Source organism: Adiantum capillus-veneris, chromosome 25 (genome assembly GCF_014529385.1).
Source record: "Adiantum capillus-veneris isolate H3 chromosome 25, ASM1452938v2, whole genome shotgun sequence".
NCBI classification, from domain to species: Eukaryota; Viridiplantae; Streptophyta; class Polypodiopsida; order Polypodiales; family Pteridaceae; genus Adiantum; species Adiantum capillus-veneris.
Genome location: NC_140955.1, coordinates 106,807,256 through 106,824,403, shown reverse-complemented (window position 1 = coordinate 106,824,403; position 17,148 = coordinate 106,807,256). Strand labels below are relative to the sequence as shown.

The 17,148-nt window shown below is 44.3% G+C and overlaps 1 protein-coding gene across 1 annotated transcript in view; it reads right to left on the bottom strand.

Moving 5' to 3' along the window:
- TBL12 (trichome birefringence-like protein (DUF828)) overlaps positions 1 to 16,539 on the bottom strand; it is a 103,834-nt gene extending 87,295 nt beyond the window's left edge. The window contains exon 1 of the mRNA XM_086500437.1: positions 15,816 to 16,539. Coding sequence (XP_086356563.1) covers positions 15,816 to 16,414 — 599 coding nt within the window. The 5' untranslated portion in view covers positions 16,415 to 16,539. The remainder of the gene's footprint in view (positions 1 to 15,815) is intronic.
- Positions 16,540 to 17,148: the final 609 nt, after the last annotated feature.

Below are 17,148 nucleotides of genomic sequence, written 5' to 3'. Positions count from 1 at the left end.
AAGCACATTTTCTTCCAGTAAAGAAGACGATCAAAGCTGATCACATGGCTAGAATATTTCTAGCTCAGATTTTTAAACACCATGAATTGCCAAAGACTATTGTCAGCGATAGAGATCCCCGCATGACTAGTCTATTTTGGCAGGCATTGTTTGAAAACTTGGGAACTAAGCTTGATCAGCTTATCATCCTCAAACAGATGGTCAAAGCGAAATCGCTAATGCCACTGTTTTAGATCTCCTCAAGTGCTATGTTTCGGAACGACAATCCGAATGGGAGCAGTACTTACCAATCGTTGAGTTTGCGTATAATAATACCATACATTCCTCAACTGGTAAAGCTCCCTTCGAAATTATTTATGGGAAGCCACTCTTACTTCCTATTATGGTTACCAAAGAAAACATCTTCGCCGCAGATGAATTTGTGCGCAATATTGATATTGCCCATCAACAAGTAAAGCAAGCGATTCTTCGTACTCAAGAGCAACAGAAGAGAAAAGCAGACAAGCACAGAAGGAATCTCAATCTAGAAAAAGGACAATATGTCCTGCTTCGGTTTGAGAAAGCTAGATTGAAAAAGCGGGTCGGCAAAGGGAAAGTTGTCAAACTTTCCCATAGATTTTACGGCCCTTTCAAAATTACAGATAAAGTCAATGACGTGACTTTCAGATTGGATTTGCCTTCTCATTGGCGCATCCATAATGCTTTTCATGTCAGCTTCCTCCGACCATATGTTGGACCTCCTCGAGTGGCGCCAGTACAAGAAGATCCTCCAGAAGTCGACGAGACTGAGGAAATCCTTCAACCTACACAGATAATACACCACTCGGAGAGACAACTCAAGTCGGGGAGTTTACATCGAAAGTATTTAGTCAAGTTCAAGAATTACACTCCTTTAGATGCAAAGTGGATGATTGAGTCCGATCTTAAGGACTACCCAGACATCTTGCACAGTTATGTTGACGCTCTACAGTTGAGGTCAACTGTTTAGAACCAAGAGGGATGTAACTAAGTCAGACTTTGTAGATAATTAATTTATTTACGAGAAAAGAATTATCTAAGTAGTTGTGTGCACATCAGAATAGATTTAGCAATTCTGGGGCCTCAGGTGCGTCCAAGTTTTGGCCAGTGCACCTCAGGGAGACCCTAGCAGAAAATACCCTGAAGCCCTAGCGATTGGGAAATCGGGTCTTCAATGAAGGGGTAGATAGTAGCCTCAGATTTCAGGCTCAGAAAATTACGCGCGCTAGTGCAAGCACAGGAATAAAATGGGGTCCTTAGAATAATAACCCTAAGGCCTGAATCATTTTATGGCCTTAGGATAAGTCAGATAAGGTATTTTTAAATTGTCTATGCCAGACCAAATGACCGGACAAGTGCGAACAGGTAATGCCAGAGCAGTGTCGGTACGGCATTGCACTGGGGAGCAGCTAACAATTTCATTAGTAGCATCTGTGTGTGCAGTTGTGAGTTAATTTGCACATTTCATTAATAGCCTAGGGATTTTTAAGAGTGAAAGTTGAAGGGTTTTTTAAGTTATTAAGTAAGTGTGCCAAGTGGCACACTTACCAATGCAAACTAACTCTCTCTCACTCACTCTCACCCTCTCTCTCTTCCTAGCGCCCCCTCTCCCTGATGGCTATTTAGGAGGCCCTACTCCCCCATTTTCAGTGTTGGCAGTGCTCCTACCCCCCCTATTGTGAGTATGCCCTACGCATTGGAGCCCTCCATGGCAGCTTGAGAGCAGCCCCTTGTGACATATGTGGTGGCCCCGTGTTCCCATTGTCTAGAACAAGGGCTCTCATAGCCATAGCCAGCTTTTGGTGAGGTTTCATCGCGAGAAGTCGCAGCAGGCACTCTCTTCGTAGAGTGTGGTGACTGTAAATTCTCTGTTTTCAGCCCTTAATCACCTCCTTTAGGTTGAATTTCAGCAAAATACATATAGAATCTAGTTCTTCTCTACCTACACTACGCGTACACCAAGTTTCGTGCAATTCCATCGCGGAAAAGGTCTCTTTTTTGGCTCTGGAAGATGCTCAGGTAACTTTTTCAGGTTATGTGCAGAAAATTACAGCAAGCATGTGCGCGTGCATTTTACGTGTTTCTCCCTTGTTTTTGTTGCAGGAATAATTATGCATAAAGGGACTCAGTTAGCGAAAGGTAGACTCTCATTTTCGAGAGCTTCCGTTGAGTTTTGTGGAAGATAGACTCTCGTTTTTGAGAGCTTCCCAAAAATCTCATAAAAAAGAGGGAAGATCCTCTCAGTATTCAGAGAGTAGCGTTCGCACTCTCTCAGTCAGAAGCAGAAAGAAAGAATAGAGGACGGGTTATTGCCCCGTTCTTGTGCTTGTAAAGATTCTCCCTTAGTAATAAAGATATTCTCTTTATGGGGGGGGACCAGCCCATCTTCTGGTCCCCAATGAAGTGTCAAGCTTTTCCTCTCTCTCTCCAATTCTCTTGAGTATTTGAAGTACAATTAAAAGTCAGTTTACGCTTCCGTATTTTTGTGACAATTTGTTGGCACTTTCTTTGACGATATCATTGTTTTCTCCAAGAATGAGAAAGAACATAGAGATCATCTGCTTCAGGTCTTTCAGGTATTACGAGATCACAAGTTAGTGATTAATGCAAAGAAAAGTGAATTTTTCCTACCAGAGATACACTTTTTTGGGACACATTGTCTCAGCAGAGCAGGAGTGCAAATAAATCCGGTCAAGATAGAGACTATCCGCGATTGGCCCGATTTGAAGAATGTCCAGGAAGTTAGAAGCTTCTTGGGAATGTGTTCGTACTACAGGCGATTCATTCGAAAGTTTGCAGAGGTTGCTTCCCCTTTGCATATCTTGACACAGAAAAGAGTCCCTTTGGGGACCCACAGAGGTGACTACCTTTCAGACATTGAAAGAGAAATTGACTACGGGGACCAGTTTTGACTTTGCCGGACTTGCAAAAGTCCGGCAAAGTATATTGTGATGCTTGTGGTCGTAGTCTAGGAGCGGTCTTAATGCAAGAAGGCCATGTCATTGCTTACGAGAGCCGATTGTTCTCAAGGCCGGAGATGACAGCACAAATTTATGAGAAGGAGCTTTTGGCGGTTATCCATGCTCTTACTCAGTGGCGACATTACTAGCTCAGAGCGGATTTTACTGTCTTTAAAGACCATTAGAGTTTGCGCTACTTCTTGCCACAGAAGCAGCTCTCGGAAAAGCAGATGCGGTGGGCGAACATCTTGTCACAGTTTCACTTCCAGATTGTCCATGTTCACGGACAGAAGAATGTGGTGGCAGATGCTTTGTCTCGAAAGCGGTTGGTTCTGGCTATTTCCGCGATACATCATAGGAGCTTCGAGGATATGGTCGACCAGTATGCCACAGATACAGATTTTGCAGACGTTTTCACACGGATACGGAATGGGGAGACAGTAGCGGGATATTCCATTCGGGATGGCTACTTGATGAGAAAAACCATGTTGTGCGTTACACAGCCGTTGAGAGAAAAGATTATGACTGAATGCCACTGTCCACCTTTTACGGGTCACCGCGGCATTGCTACCACCATGAAAGGGGTAGAGAGATACTTCTTTTGGTTGAGACTCAAGAAGGATGTAGAAGAGTTTGTGCACAGTTGCTTGGTATGCCAGAAGGTCAAGTTTGACAGGCATAAAGCACAGGGATTGTTACAGCCTTTACCCATACCCACCCGCCCGTGGGAGAGTATTGCAATGGATTTCTCTTTTGATCTCCCGAGAGCACAGAGTGGTCACGATGGTATTTGGACTGTTATTGACAAATTTAGCAAGCAGGCTTATTTCATTCTAGTAAAGAAAACAGTCAAACCGGATCACTTAGCAAGACTGTTTGTGGCCCAGATCTTTAGATTACATGGCATGTCTGAGACGATTGTCTCTGACAAGGACCCCAAATTTACGAGTTTGTTTTGGAAGGCAATTTGGGAGAACCTTGGCACGCGGTTGCAGTTCTCGTCATCGTTCCACCCACAGGCTGACGGGCAATCTGAGATTGCCAATTCAGTGGTTTTAGATTTATTGGTCTTATATCTCGGATCAAAAGACTCGATGGGAAAAGTACTTACCTTTGGTGGAATTTGCCTACAATAACACGATACACTCTTCGACGGGGAAGGCACCATTTGAGATTGTTGAAGGTGCTACGAAGGTTCCACCCTTCCTAAGCACGAAAGATAAGAATTTTGAAGCGGATGAGTATACGCAAGACTTAGATACGGCTTTTGCCAAGGTTCACGAGGCTTTGCAGAAATCTCAAGAACGACAAAAAAAGGCAGCGGATCGCCATCGTCGCGACTTGAAATTGAAGGAGGATGATTGGGTGCTCTTACGTTTTGAGAAGGCACGCCTGAGAAAGCAAAAGCGAAAGGAGAGGCTTTTTGCAAAGCTTAGTATGCGATACTACGGACCTTTCCAGATCTCTGAAAAGATAAATGATGTCTCCTACCGACTGAAACTGCCCGACACTTGGAGGATTCACCATGCATTTCATGTGAGTCTCTTCAAACCTTTCAAAGGTGATGTGTCTGATGATGGGAGCCTGATGAGCAACCCGAAGTGGAAGAAAACGAGGAGATTTTTGTTCCTGAACAGATTTTGGCACATAAGGATACGAAGAATAAAGGTAAAGTCCGAAGGCGGTTCTTGGTTAAGTTCAAGAACTATCCTGCATCGGATGCGAAGTGGATGCAGGAGGAGGACCTAGCAGATACTCCTCACATTGTCAAACTTTACCTAGAGGCGTTTGGTTTAGCATAGTCTACTCCAAATGGAACCCAGAATTCAGCTTGGCCGGAGATCTGGTGCAGTGGGTTTGCACAAGAGGAAAGTTACTCCGCTCCTTTGTCAACAGATGCCTCAAATATTTGAATACTAGAGTCACTGATGTCCCTTTGAGCTTCAAGGATACTGAGAGCTGACAGTATTCTGCTGGATGACTTTATGAAATGGAATTCCTGATTATGATACTGATTTGTTCTTGACTTCTTTTATGTGCACGAACTGATAGACGAAATGACTGCAACATTTTGGTCTAATTGATCTCGAATAGACATGGTTGCAATAGGGGTTAGTCAATCGGACATCGATGAGGTCCCGATTGGATTCAGATGCGATTGCTAGCTACATTGCCGATAAATCATGGTCTAAGATCCGAATGAATGTTGAATGTCATGTGATGTCCTGTGATATCTAGTGATGTCCTGTGATGTCATGTGATGTAACTGTCGATTGGTATATACTACATGTGCTAGATGTGTGTTCCTAGTACGTAGGTACTAATAGTCAGTGTCTGCTAAGACGGTTTATGGCCTCTGTCTGTTTTGCAGGCGTAATCGAGGGCGATTACAATGCTTTCAATAGGGGGGTATGTCACAAAGTGATGACGTGTCTGCCCGAGAGCATGCGGGAAACCCTAACCCTGATTGCTGCTGAAAACCCTAAATCTGGAAACCCTAACCCTAAACCTGCAAACCCTAAAATCTGCCAGAAACCTAACCCTAACCCTAAAAACTACCAAAAATCCTAACCCTAACCCTAGGGCAGTAGGCTGAATCCCGGAAATTGCAGGGAACGTGATGACGTGGCACCGTACGACTGAGCCCGCTTTTTGCGGCGCATTCTACGACAGCCAAAGATCAAGCTTTCTGCTATGCAATTTGAGAAGAGAGAGAGAGAGAGAGAGAGACTTTGCTTTATTTTAAAACTCAAGAGAGAGTTTGAGAGAGGAACGAGGCTTTGCTTTTAATTTAGGCTTTTGATTTGAAGCTTTTCGGGGCTCTGCTTTTGGCATCCCTTGTAATCATTAAATAAGCGGTCTGGGCTCCCACTCTACAAAGCATCTGGACGCAGAGTCTGAGATTGAGAACCCGACCCACTCTTGTACTTTAAACACTAATTAATACATAAAGAAATACCGAAAGGGGCGCCAGTCTTTGGGGCCAATATCTCTAGGCACGGAACTCCGCCGGGCCAATGCAAATCTATTATGAACTCTGAATTGTTTTGAAGTGGTTATTTGGTGCTGTCGTGATTGATTCTTGACTTGGAGTGTCCAAGTCTGTTACACCACGTCATCAGTTTTTGCGTGTGTGCGGGTCCTGCTTTATTTTATTCCTTTATGTCACTTGGGGCCCCATCGGACGGGGTACCCATAAGTTGGTAGGACTTCTTCTTCTGTTCCTTGTTCTTCTTAGGGTTTAGGTCCCTCGGCCGACATCTGCAAGTTGGCTCCATTCTTCAGGGCTTTGACACGTCAACAGTTTGTTACAGAAACCTCCTACTCCCAAGATGTACACAGAGCAACAATTAGAAGAGGTGGTTGATGCACGAATTGCTCAGCTTTTTGACGCGCAAAACAAAGCTAAAAAGCACGGCAAAAAGCAGAAGAAAGGCACTGACTTCCCGGGCTATTTGGGTCGTCAGTTGACATTTGAAAAGGCAAAGAGACAGAAGAAGCGTGTTCGATTTGAAGAAGTACCCATTTCTTCTTCTTCTTCTTCTTCTTCTGATAGTTCTTCTAGCTCATCTGACTCGAGCAAAGAAGACCGAAAAGGCAAAAAAAAAAAAGCGAAGCAAAAAGCAACGCTTCGGAAAGGGCAAGAAAAAGGCAAAGAAGTCTAAATCTCGCCCCGTGAGTGACAGTTCTACAGAGGACTAGTCTACAGACAGTTCAGACTCTGACGACAACAACTTTTATGCAAAGAAGAAGAATTTTTACAAAGCCAACCAGTATGACTTTCTGGAAGACAAAAGCAAGAAAGTCCGAGAGTTTAAGGAAGGTGGACAGTCAATTAAATTTGACACGTTTTCTGGTGCTTCGAAGGCTTTGTCTTTTGTACAGCAGTTTGACATCGCTTCCGCGGGAGGGCGTTACTCATAGCACTCTAAGATTCGGAGAGCTGCCTCTTACTTTAAGGGGAATGCTCGAACTTGGTGGTCCACGCTTCTATTAAGCAAGACTACGCCAGTTAAATGGCTGAAATTCAAGAGGCTTTTTATTTCTTCTTGGTTGACTCGAGAGTATGAACGTGATATACGAATTGCTTGGAACCATCTTCGGATGACCAAGAAAGATACAGTGGACGCTTATTGCGAGAGATTCTGGAGCTCTTTTCTACCCGTCTCTTTATTTAAGAAGATCTCGTTCAAGGAACAGATTGAGCGGTATACCTTGAGTCTACCTACAGAGATCCGAGATCACTACTTGGAACAGAAGTCAGCTTCTATTCAGGAGTTGATGAGTCATGCGAAACGGGGTTTTGCCATCCACTTTGGCAGTCTGACTTACCCCACCATGAGATCATGACACAAAGAGCTGAACAGACTTCGACAAATGAGAGTAGAAAGAGGAAGAGCAACCCAGAAAAGAAGGATGCACGACCCAAGCTTACTCCTCAGGAGCGGGCTCGCTACATAAAGGAGGGGAAGTGCTTTGAATGCGGGGAAACTGGGCATATCTCCGCGAAATGCCCTAGCAAGGCACCGAATGAACAGGATGAAGAAAGGCCAAAAAGTTCTAAAGCAGCTGAGAGACGTGGCAGAAAAGGCAGATAAAAAGCAGAACTGGTACCACATTGCGTGGGGCCTGAACCGAATCAAATGAATGAAAGTACAAACTTTGCTTCTTTTGAGGCAAAGTGAAAGATCAGGAAGCTCTTTTGAAGGAGCCAAGGCCAGCTTCATGAATCGGCGGCTCGATTTGGAATTACGCCCGATAGGCTGAGGCCACAGGCGGAGGTAGTTTGAGTGGCACCCGGACGGGATGTTGCCATTACACCGAGCATTGGCAAACTTCGTTTGCAATGGGTGTTTAGGGCACGAGAAGTTTTACGTATTTGCCTTCGGAGGTTGTGACGTTCTACTCGAAATCCCTTGGTACCACAACAACAACGCCATGGATGACTACTGGGCAGAGAAAGCGACTTTGACAAATGAAGGCTCAAAGATTGTACTTGATGAACTTCAGTTTCTTTACTCATTTTTTTGGGGGAGAGAACTGAACGATGGATAAAGGTCGAATATGTTTTGGACTTGAACAAAAGAACACCAAGATTTTCTCCACATCATGCCGATTGCTTTTCAGAGGGCTTGTCAGGCGAGTTACCACCCGCTCGTCCTGAGGATTATACGAATGCCAGGAAGCACACCACCGAACCGGCCACCTTATCGTGTGAGCCGAGCCCACAACGAAGAGATTATGAACCAAGTGAAAGACCTCTTGGAAAAGGGTCTTGTCCAGCCTAGTACTTCACCGTGTTGCTCTCCAGTGTTGTTGGTTTTGAAGAAAGACTGATCTTGGAGAATATGCACCGATTATAGAGCTCTCAACAAAATCACCATCAAGAACAGATTTTCGATTCCTAGGATCGATGATATACTCGACAGATTCCAAGGATCCTCGTATTTTAGCAGGATTGATTTGAAGACCGGATATCATCAGATTGGAATCGCGCGGGAAGACGTCTACAAGACAACCTGTAGGATGACTTTTGGGTTATTTGAGTTTTTGGTGATGCCTTTTGGCTTAACCAATGCTCTTGCGACATTTAACCGAATGATGGACAGGATTTTTAGAGAGTACAGGCTATTTGTTGGCACTTTCTTTGACGATATCATTGTTTTCTCCAAGAATGAGGAAGAACATAGAGATCATCTGCTTCAAGTCTTTCAGGCATTACGAGATCACAAGTTAGTGATTAATGCAAAGAAAAGTCAATTTTTCCTACCAGAGATACACTTTTTGGGAAACATTGTCTCAGCAGAGCACGAGTGCAGATGGATCCGACCAAGATAGAGACTATCAGTGATTGGCCTGATTTGAAGAATGTCCATGAAGTTAGAAGTTTCTTGGGACTGTGTTCATACTACAGGCGGTTCATTCGAAAGTTTGCAGAGGTTGCTTCCCCTTTGCATATCTTGACACAGAAAGGAGTCCCTTTCTCGTGGGGACCCACAGAGGTGACTGCCTTTCAGACTTTGAAAGAGAAATTGACTGCGGGACCAGTTTTGACTTTGCCGGACTTGCAAAAGTCATTTGAAGTATATTGTGATGCTTGTGGTCATAGTGGGTGCGGTCTTAATGCGAGAAGGCCATGTCATTGCTTACAAGAGCCGATTGTTCTCAAGGCCGGAAATGACAGCACAGATTGGTGAGAAAGAGCTTTTGGCGGCTATCCATGCTCTTATTCAGTGGCGACATTACCTACTCGGAGCCGATTTTACGTTTTTCACAGATGATGGGAGTTTACGCTACTTCTTGTCAAGGAAGCAACTATCGGAAAAAGCAGATGCAGTGGGCAAAACTTCTTGTCACGGTTTACTTCCGGATTGTCCATGTGCAGGGACAGAAGAAATTGGTGGCAAATACTTTGTTCCGCAAGCCGTTGGTTCTGGCTATTTCCGCGATACATCATAGGAACTTCGAGGATATGGTCGGTCACTACGCCACAGAACAGATTTTGCAGATGTATACATAAAGGGGCGATAGTAGACTATTCCATTCGGGATGGCTACTTGATGAAGAAAACCATGTTGTGCGTTATACAACCGATGAGGGAAAAGGTTCTAACCGAATGCCACTGTCCGCCTTATACGAGTCAGCGCGGCATTGCTACCACCTTGAAAGGGGTAAAGGAATACTTCTTTTGGCCGAGACTCTAGAAGGATGTGGACGAGTTTGTGCGCAGTTGCTTGGTATGCCAGAAGGTCAAGTTTGACAGGCATAAAGCACAGGAATTGTTACAGCCTTTACCCATACCCACTCACCCCTGGGAAAGTATTGCAATGGATTTCATCTCTCGAGAACACAGCGTGGGCACGATTGTTAATTGCCCAGATCTTCAGATTACATGGCATGCCTGAGACGATTGTCTCCGACAGGACCCCAAGTTCACGAGATTGTTTTGGACGGCTATTTGGGAGAACATAGGCCCGTGGTTGCACTTCTCGTTCCACCCGCAGACTGACGGGCAATCAAAGATTGCTAATTCAATGGTACTAGATTTGTTGAAGTCTTCTTTGTTGGATCAGAAGACTACTTGGGAAAGGTTTTTACCTTTGGTGGAATATGCCTACAGAAACACGATTAACTCTTTGATGGGGAAGGTGCCATTTGAGATTTTTGAATTTGCTACGAAGGTTCTACCCTTCCTTGGCGCGAAAGATAAGACTTTTCTTTGAAGCCGACCAGTTCACGAGGGACTTGGTCCGGAAGGCTTTACAGAAATTTGAGGAAAGATAGAAAAAGGCAGCAGATCGCCATTGTTGCGATTTGAAATTGAAGGAGAAGAATTGGGTGCTCTTACATTATAGGAAGGCACGACTAAGAAAGAAAACAAAAGGGAAAGGAGTGGCTTCTTTGTAAGCTTAGCATGACATAGTGTGGACCTTTCCAAGTTTTCCGAAAAGATAAATGATATCTCCTGTGGACTGAAGCTGCCAGAATACTTGGAGGATTCACAATGTTTTTTTTTAAGTGAGTCTCTTAAAGCCTTTTGAAGGCGATGTGCCCGATGATGGGAAGCCAAAGGTGCAACCCGAATTGGACAAAAACGAGCAGATACTCGTTCTAGAGACAAAAATTGGCACAAAAGAAAGAAAGAAGGTAAAGCGAACTGACGGTTCTTGGTTAAATTCAAGACCTACTTCGCATTGGATGCGAAACGAATGGAGGAGGAAGACCTAGCAGATATTCCTCGGAATGTGAATCTTTACCTTGAAGCTTTTGGTTTAGCATAGTCTATTCCAAATGGAACCCAGTATTCAGCTTGGCTGGAGATCTGGTGCAGTGGGTTTGCACAAGAGGGGAGTTACTCGGCTCTTTTGGCAACAGATGCCTTGATTTTTTAATACTAGAGTCACTGATGTCTCTTTGAGCTTTAGGGATACTGAGAGCTGACAATATTCTGCTGGATGACTTTATGAAATGGAATTCAGGAATATGAAACTGATTTGTTCTTGACTTGTTTTTAAGTGCAGGAACTGATAGACGAAATGACTGCAGCATTTTGGTCTAATTGATCTCGAGTAGACATGGTTACAATAGGGGTTAGTCAATCGGGCATCAATGAGGTCCCGACTGGATCTAGATGCGATTGCTAGTTACATTGCCGATAAATCATCGTCTAAGATCCGAATGAATGTTGAATGTCATGTGATGTTGTCGTGTGATGTGACTGTTGATTGGTACATGTGCTAGATGTGTGTTCCTAGTACGTAGGTACTAACAGTCAGTGTCCGTTAAGACGGTTTATGGCCTCTGTCTGTTTTGCAGGCGTAATCGAGGGCGATTAGAATGAGAGAGAAAAAGCTTCTGATTTATTTTAAAAGCTTTTGATTGGCCAGCTTTTTGGAACTTGCTTTATTTTATAAGCAAGAGAGAGAAAGAGCCTTTGCTTTATTTATGGGCTTTTGATTTTCAGCTTTAAGGGCTCTGCTTTTGGCATCCCTTGTAACTTTAAATATGTGAGCAGGCCTCTCACAACTCAGAGCATCTGGACGTAGAGTCCGAGTGTGAGTGCCTGCCCACACTCTTGTACTTTGAACTCAGATTAATATAAAAAGAAATACCGAAAGGGGCGCCAGTATTTGGGGCCAATATCTCTAGGCACGGAACTCCGCCAGGCCAGTGTCGAATAAATTGTGAATTGTGAATTGTTTTGAAGTGGTTATTTGGTGCTGTCGCGGTAGATTCTTGACTTGGAGTGTCCAAGTCTGTTACAATAAACGCTTGCATAGAGACGACAATGTCATTGACCATCAGGTTTTGGTCGATTTCATTGTACCTCCAACCCAACCACGTGAATCCGAGCACATTTTAGACTATCATGATTCACGTACTCGTCATCATGTGCCTCGTTAAGCATTAATTAAGTGGAAAGACCGACGTGAAGAAGGTACCACTTGGGAAATCATTAGTTTTCTTCAAAAGAAATTGTCACAAATGGGTGATGTGGCAGCAGACCCCAGACACAGTGACACGTGGCAGACGGTACAGCAGCAGCGTACAGCAATTCCGGATTTTGCGGCGCCAAACGCACTAACAGGCTGACGTGGCAACATACGGATCTCCGCAAAAAGCGGGCTATACGGATTTGCACTGGCTGAAAATTTGATGGCAGCTTTTGGGGCTTATAGCTTTATTTTGAGAAGCTTTTAAACTACTGCTTTTGGGGCTCTGCTTTTGGGCATCCCTTGTATCAATAGATAAGTGGGCAGGGCCTCACTTCTCAGAGCATCTGGACGCAGAGTCTGAGAGTGAGCACCTACCCACTCTCTTGTACTTTGAACACAGATTAACACAAAAAGAAATACCGAAAGGGGTGCCAATCTTTGGGGCCAATATCTCTAGGCAACGGAACTACGCCGGCCCATGTCGACTAAATTGTGAAGTGTGAACTGTTTTGAAGTGAATCTCTGCTGTGTCGCGGTAGAATATTGACTTGGGGTGTCCAAGTTTGTTACAGTGGTATCAGAGCACGGCCGATTTTTCTTCTACCGGGAAATCCGATCCTTTTCTCGCAACACTTATGGATTCCAACGGAGATCTATCGACTTCTTCTGCATCTGCGAATGCGGGAGGAGATCACGGAGAAGATTCTCATGAGCAATCAGAGGAAGAATATGGCCCACCTCGACCTACTCAAGCTGAGATTGAAGAAATGGAACGTCGACAATTGGTTGACGACGCAACAAAGATGATGATTAACATTGCGAAGGATCCAAAACTTGCAAAATTTGACTCAGTAATCCTTCACAGAAGTACACACCCCGTTGGCAGAAGGCCACAGAGCCACCCATCAAACTAGCACTCAAGAAACCTCCTTCTCCGAGGATGTTTACAAAGCAAGAATTAGAAGAGGTGGTTGAGACACAGATCAGCCGGCTTTTGGACGAGAATAATAAAGCCAAAAAGCACGACAAAAAGCAGAAGAAAGGAACTGACTTCCCGGGTTATTTGGGTCGTCAATCTACTTTTGCATCGGCAAGAAAGCAGAAGAAGCGTGTACGATTTTAAGGACTACCCAGTTCTTCTTCTTCGTCTTCTTCTGACAGTTCTTCTAGCTCTTCTAAGCGAAGAAGACAGGAAAGGGAAAAAGCGAAGCAAAACGCAAAGCTTCGGAAAGGGCAAGAAAAAGGCAAAGAAGCCTAAATTTCGCCCAGTTTCTGACAGTTCTACGGAGGACTCATCCTCAAAACAGTTCGGACTCCGATGATCACATGTTTTACGCAAAGAAGAAGCATTTATATAAAGCCAACCAATATGACTTCCTCAAAGATAAAAGCAAGAAAGTAAGAGAATTCAAAGAAGGTGGACAATCAATTAAGTTTGACTCTTTTTCTGGATTTCGAGATGCTCTGAGGGCTTTGGCCTTCATACAGCAGTTTGACATAGCTTTCTCTGGAGAACATTACTCAGAGCACTCCAAGATTCGGAGGGCTATCTCTTTCTTCAAGGGAAATGCTCGAACATGGTGGTCCACCCTTCTACTGAGAAAGGAAGCTCCGGTTAAATGGTTGAAATTCAAAAGGCTTTTTATTTCTTCCTGGCTGACTCGGAAGTACGAACGAGATATATGAACTGCTTGGAATCATCTTCTGATGACAAAGGGAGATTCTTTGGAATCGTATTGCGAGAGATTTTGGAGCTCTTTTCTACCAGCTTCTTCAGTTAAGAAGGTCTCGCTTAAAGAACAGATTGAGCGGTTTTGCTGCGGACTTCCTACAGAGATCTGAGACTACTACTTGGAACAAAAGTCAAATTCTATTCAAGAATTGATGGATCATGCAAAACGGGGTTTTGCCATACATTCAGGCAATCTGACTTACCCCACTAATGAGATCTTGACTCAGAGAACCCAACAGACTTCTAATAATGAAAGTAGCAAGAGAAAGAGTTCCCAAGAAAAGAAAGACAAGGATTCACGACCCCAACTACATCAAAGAGGGGAAGTGTTTCGGATGCGAAGAACATGGGCACGTCTCCGCGAAGTGCCCTAAAAAGGCACAACAAGAACAGATTGAAGACAAGCCAGAGAGTTCGAGAGCAGCTGAGGAACGTGGACGAAAAGTCAAGATGAAAGCAGGACTAGTTCCAGATTGCATGGGTACTGACCCAAGCACGATTGATGAAAGTACAGAACTTTGTCGAGCTTGGGGCAAAGTAAAAGGGTTTTGCTCAGCACTTTGCCCGGCCGGACCTATTCTGGTCCTTTTCCATTTTTTTCACATTCATGGGTATTTTTTTGTGCATGGTCGTTGGGGCTTCTGGTCTACCCTACCTACTCCCTATTCTCCTATATATAGGAGGGGGGGGGGATGCACTCTCCCATTCATATCTTGCCATCTTGTACACATCAATTTTTGACATCTGGAGTTATTGGGGCTTGCTAGCCTTTTTCGTCTGTCTCTTGTGTGTCCATCGCCATTGTCTCTCTCTCTCTCCACCTCCCTTGCTCACTCTGACATTTACCCCAACCGATCATCCGGAGATTCCTTTCTTCCAGTACACAACTCGGTTGGGTCACCGCATATACTGACAGCAAGGAGAGAGACTCATCCAGTTGCAGAGCTTCACTAGCACAAGGAGGGTCTCACATCCGAGTTCTTGGCAGGATTTTGGAAGCGCTTGTGGGACAGCAGGTAGCCGAGGCAAGTCACCGTGATCCAATGGATAGTTGCACATCGAGCTGCTGCAATCGGGAGTTGGTTGGTCCACAGCAGCCAAAAAAGAAATCGTTTGAAATGATTTAATGTCTAGGCAAAGCTTCTGGGTGACACGGTTGCACATCTGTCAACCTGGAAATCCGATTGTTGCGCGGAATGGCTCTTCGGATTCCTCTAACCTAAAATTATACAAGTCATGTCAAATGCCCACCATAGTATAACATCTGTCAAAACGCTTGTACAAACCGTTTATGGAAGAGGGTTCCAAAGCTGGAAAACCTAATTTAATGTACTCGTCCAAACATGCAAGTCCTACGAACAGGCTCACAAAATTGCATGTACTAATTCTCCTAGGATTCTAGAAACTCCTATCTAGAGATAGGTACATAATTGGCTCTGGAAGTCGATGAAGCGTGTCCACGTGGCACACAGAGCCATGTGCATGTGACATCAAGGGTAATTATACTCCTTTAAGTCATGAGTCATGACTTGGTGACATTGCACACCAAGCCGGACCGGAAGAGCAGGAGAAGAGCCAAGCCAGCAAGGAGCCAACAAACACACCCACGTGAAACGCAACGCATTTGTGGCACAAATGGCAGGTTGTACAATGGGGATGAGATGACCTAGCAATTTTATGTTGAGGAGCTTTCTAGGCAACCTGTTATGCTTTTGGGGTAAATTATTGAAACAAGTGATTTTTCGTGTTTTTAGCACTTAAAAATTTGTTATTTTAAAAAGTTTCTTTTGGGGCCAATGCCTGAAGGACAGGCTAGCAGCACTTAGACAAAGACTCAGAGGAAGTGTGTGCGCACATCGACGATTGTAACTCTAAAGTTGTCAATAGATGAAGAAATACTGCCAAGGACGCCTAGTTAAGGGGCCAATACTTTCCAAAAGGGTACTGTGCTCAAGTGTCAAGGGTTGTTTAAGTTCTAACTCCAGCTGTTTTTTCATTGCCACATGGTGCACTCCGGTTACAGAGGTAGCATGCAGGAGGAAACATCTAACCTTGGCAGTGAGACCTCATTTGCAAAATAACATAAGAGTCTTGTTTTTTTCTTGCTAACAAGAGAAAAAAATATAGGTTTAGTTTGATGAATGATTCAACAGAAGGACGAACGCTTACTCGTGGTAGTCTGCAAGAAGAACGGCTCTATGGTAACCAACAGTGACATTGTACTTGGGGAAGTGGGCGCCACGCCAAGCTTTTTGCTTTTTCCATCTGCGAGCACCTGGATCAGCAGATGTAAGGATGCAGAGCAGCGAAACCAGCAGGTTTTCGTTGAGAGAATCACCCACAAAACCCAAATTCATGTTCCGAAAGGATGACAAGAAACGTGCAGGCTCCGTGGCAGACAAGCTGCAACTATGCGGAACCCATTTCCACTTGTATATGTCGTCCAAGCCCGGTCGCTTATTCTTTCCACAATTCCATGCATTCCTATGGAATGGGCAGGCCTCCCCATACAAAGGGTCCCTCGCTTGCTCGAAAACCCAGTTTCCCTCTGCATAATTGCACTGGATGCTTGCCTTTTGGGAGGAGCAAGTCGATCTCGCGAATGTGGTCGCCTCTGCAGATATGCTGCTGTAAAGACTTTGTGGAAGAGAGGTGGTGAAGAGGATCACCACAAAAATTGTGAGAAGGACTGTGAGAATGATCCAGAGCAAGGGCGAGCGGATCGATTTCGAGGGACGAGAGAGCACGGCAGGTGAAGTAGCTGGCATACTGCGACTGCCACTGTCTATTCTCGAGTTGGGTTGCCAGAGGACATGAAATGTCCAGCCTCATGAGTTGCTTGGCCAAAGGGCAAGGCCTATAGAAGCATGTGTCACACCGCGGCTGGCAGCTGCGCTGTTGTAACTTGTGGCATGGACATGTTGGCTGAGCTTTTGGTCCACCAGTTCTTGCAAGATGCTCAGTCTCACAAACCGAGCCATCGTTTGATCGAAATTGTGGCATGTAATTGAAAAGATGAACATCAAACCACTTGGAAATTGGCCAATGCCAATTCACTAGCAAGGAAGGCTCAAATTATAGTTTTATGCCTAGTGTGAAAGCCCATGGTGCCAGATGTGGCACGAACATAATGTGAAATGCTAGTATATCCTAGCTTTATGCGCCTTTTGATGTATGGGATCAAATGGTACAATATACATTGTGACATGTGTGAAAGTGGTTGTTGTAGTTGTTGTCATGTACATACTTTATTGAAGATTCGTGGCCTTTAAATGTGGCTTTGTCGACTTTCCTAACAAATCTAGAAGATAAGAAAGGTATCGTGCAAAGCAAGTGAGGAAACAAAAGCAAATGAGAGAAAAACCTATGCCTCTTATGAGGAATAAAGCGTAATATTTGATGCTCGTAGGAGCAACAAATTGTGTCAAAGACAAGATCACGAGGAGATTTATGCCACCTACTTCAATAAAGACAAAAAATCCCAAGAAACAAAGAAAAACAA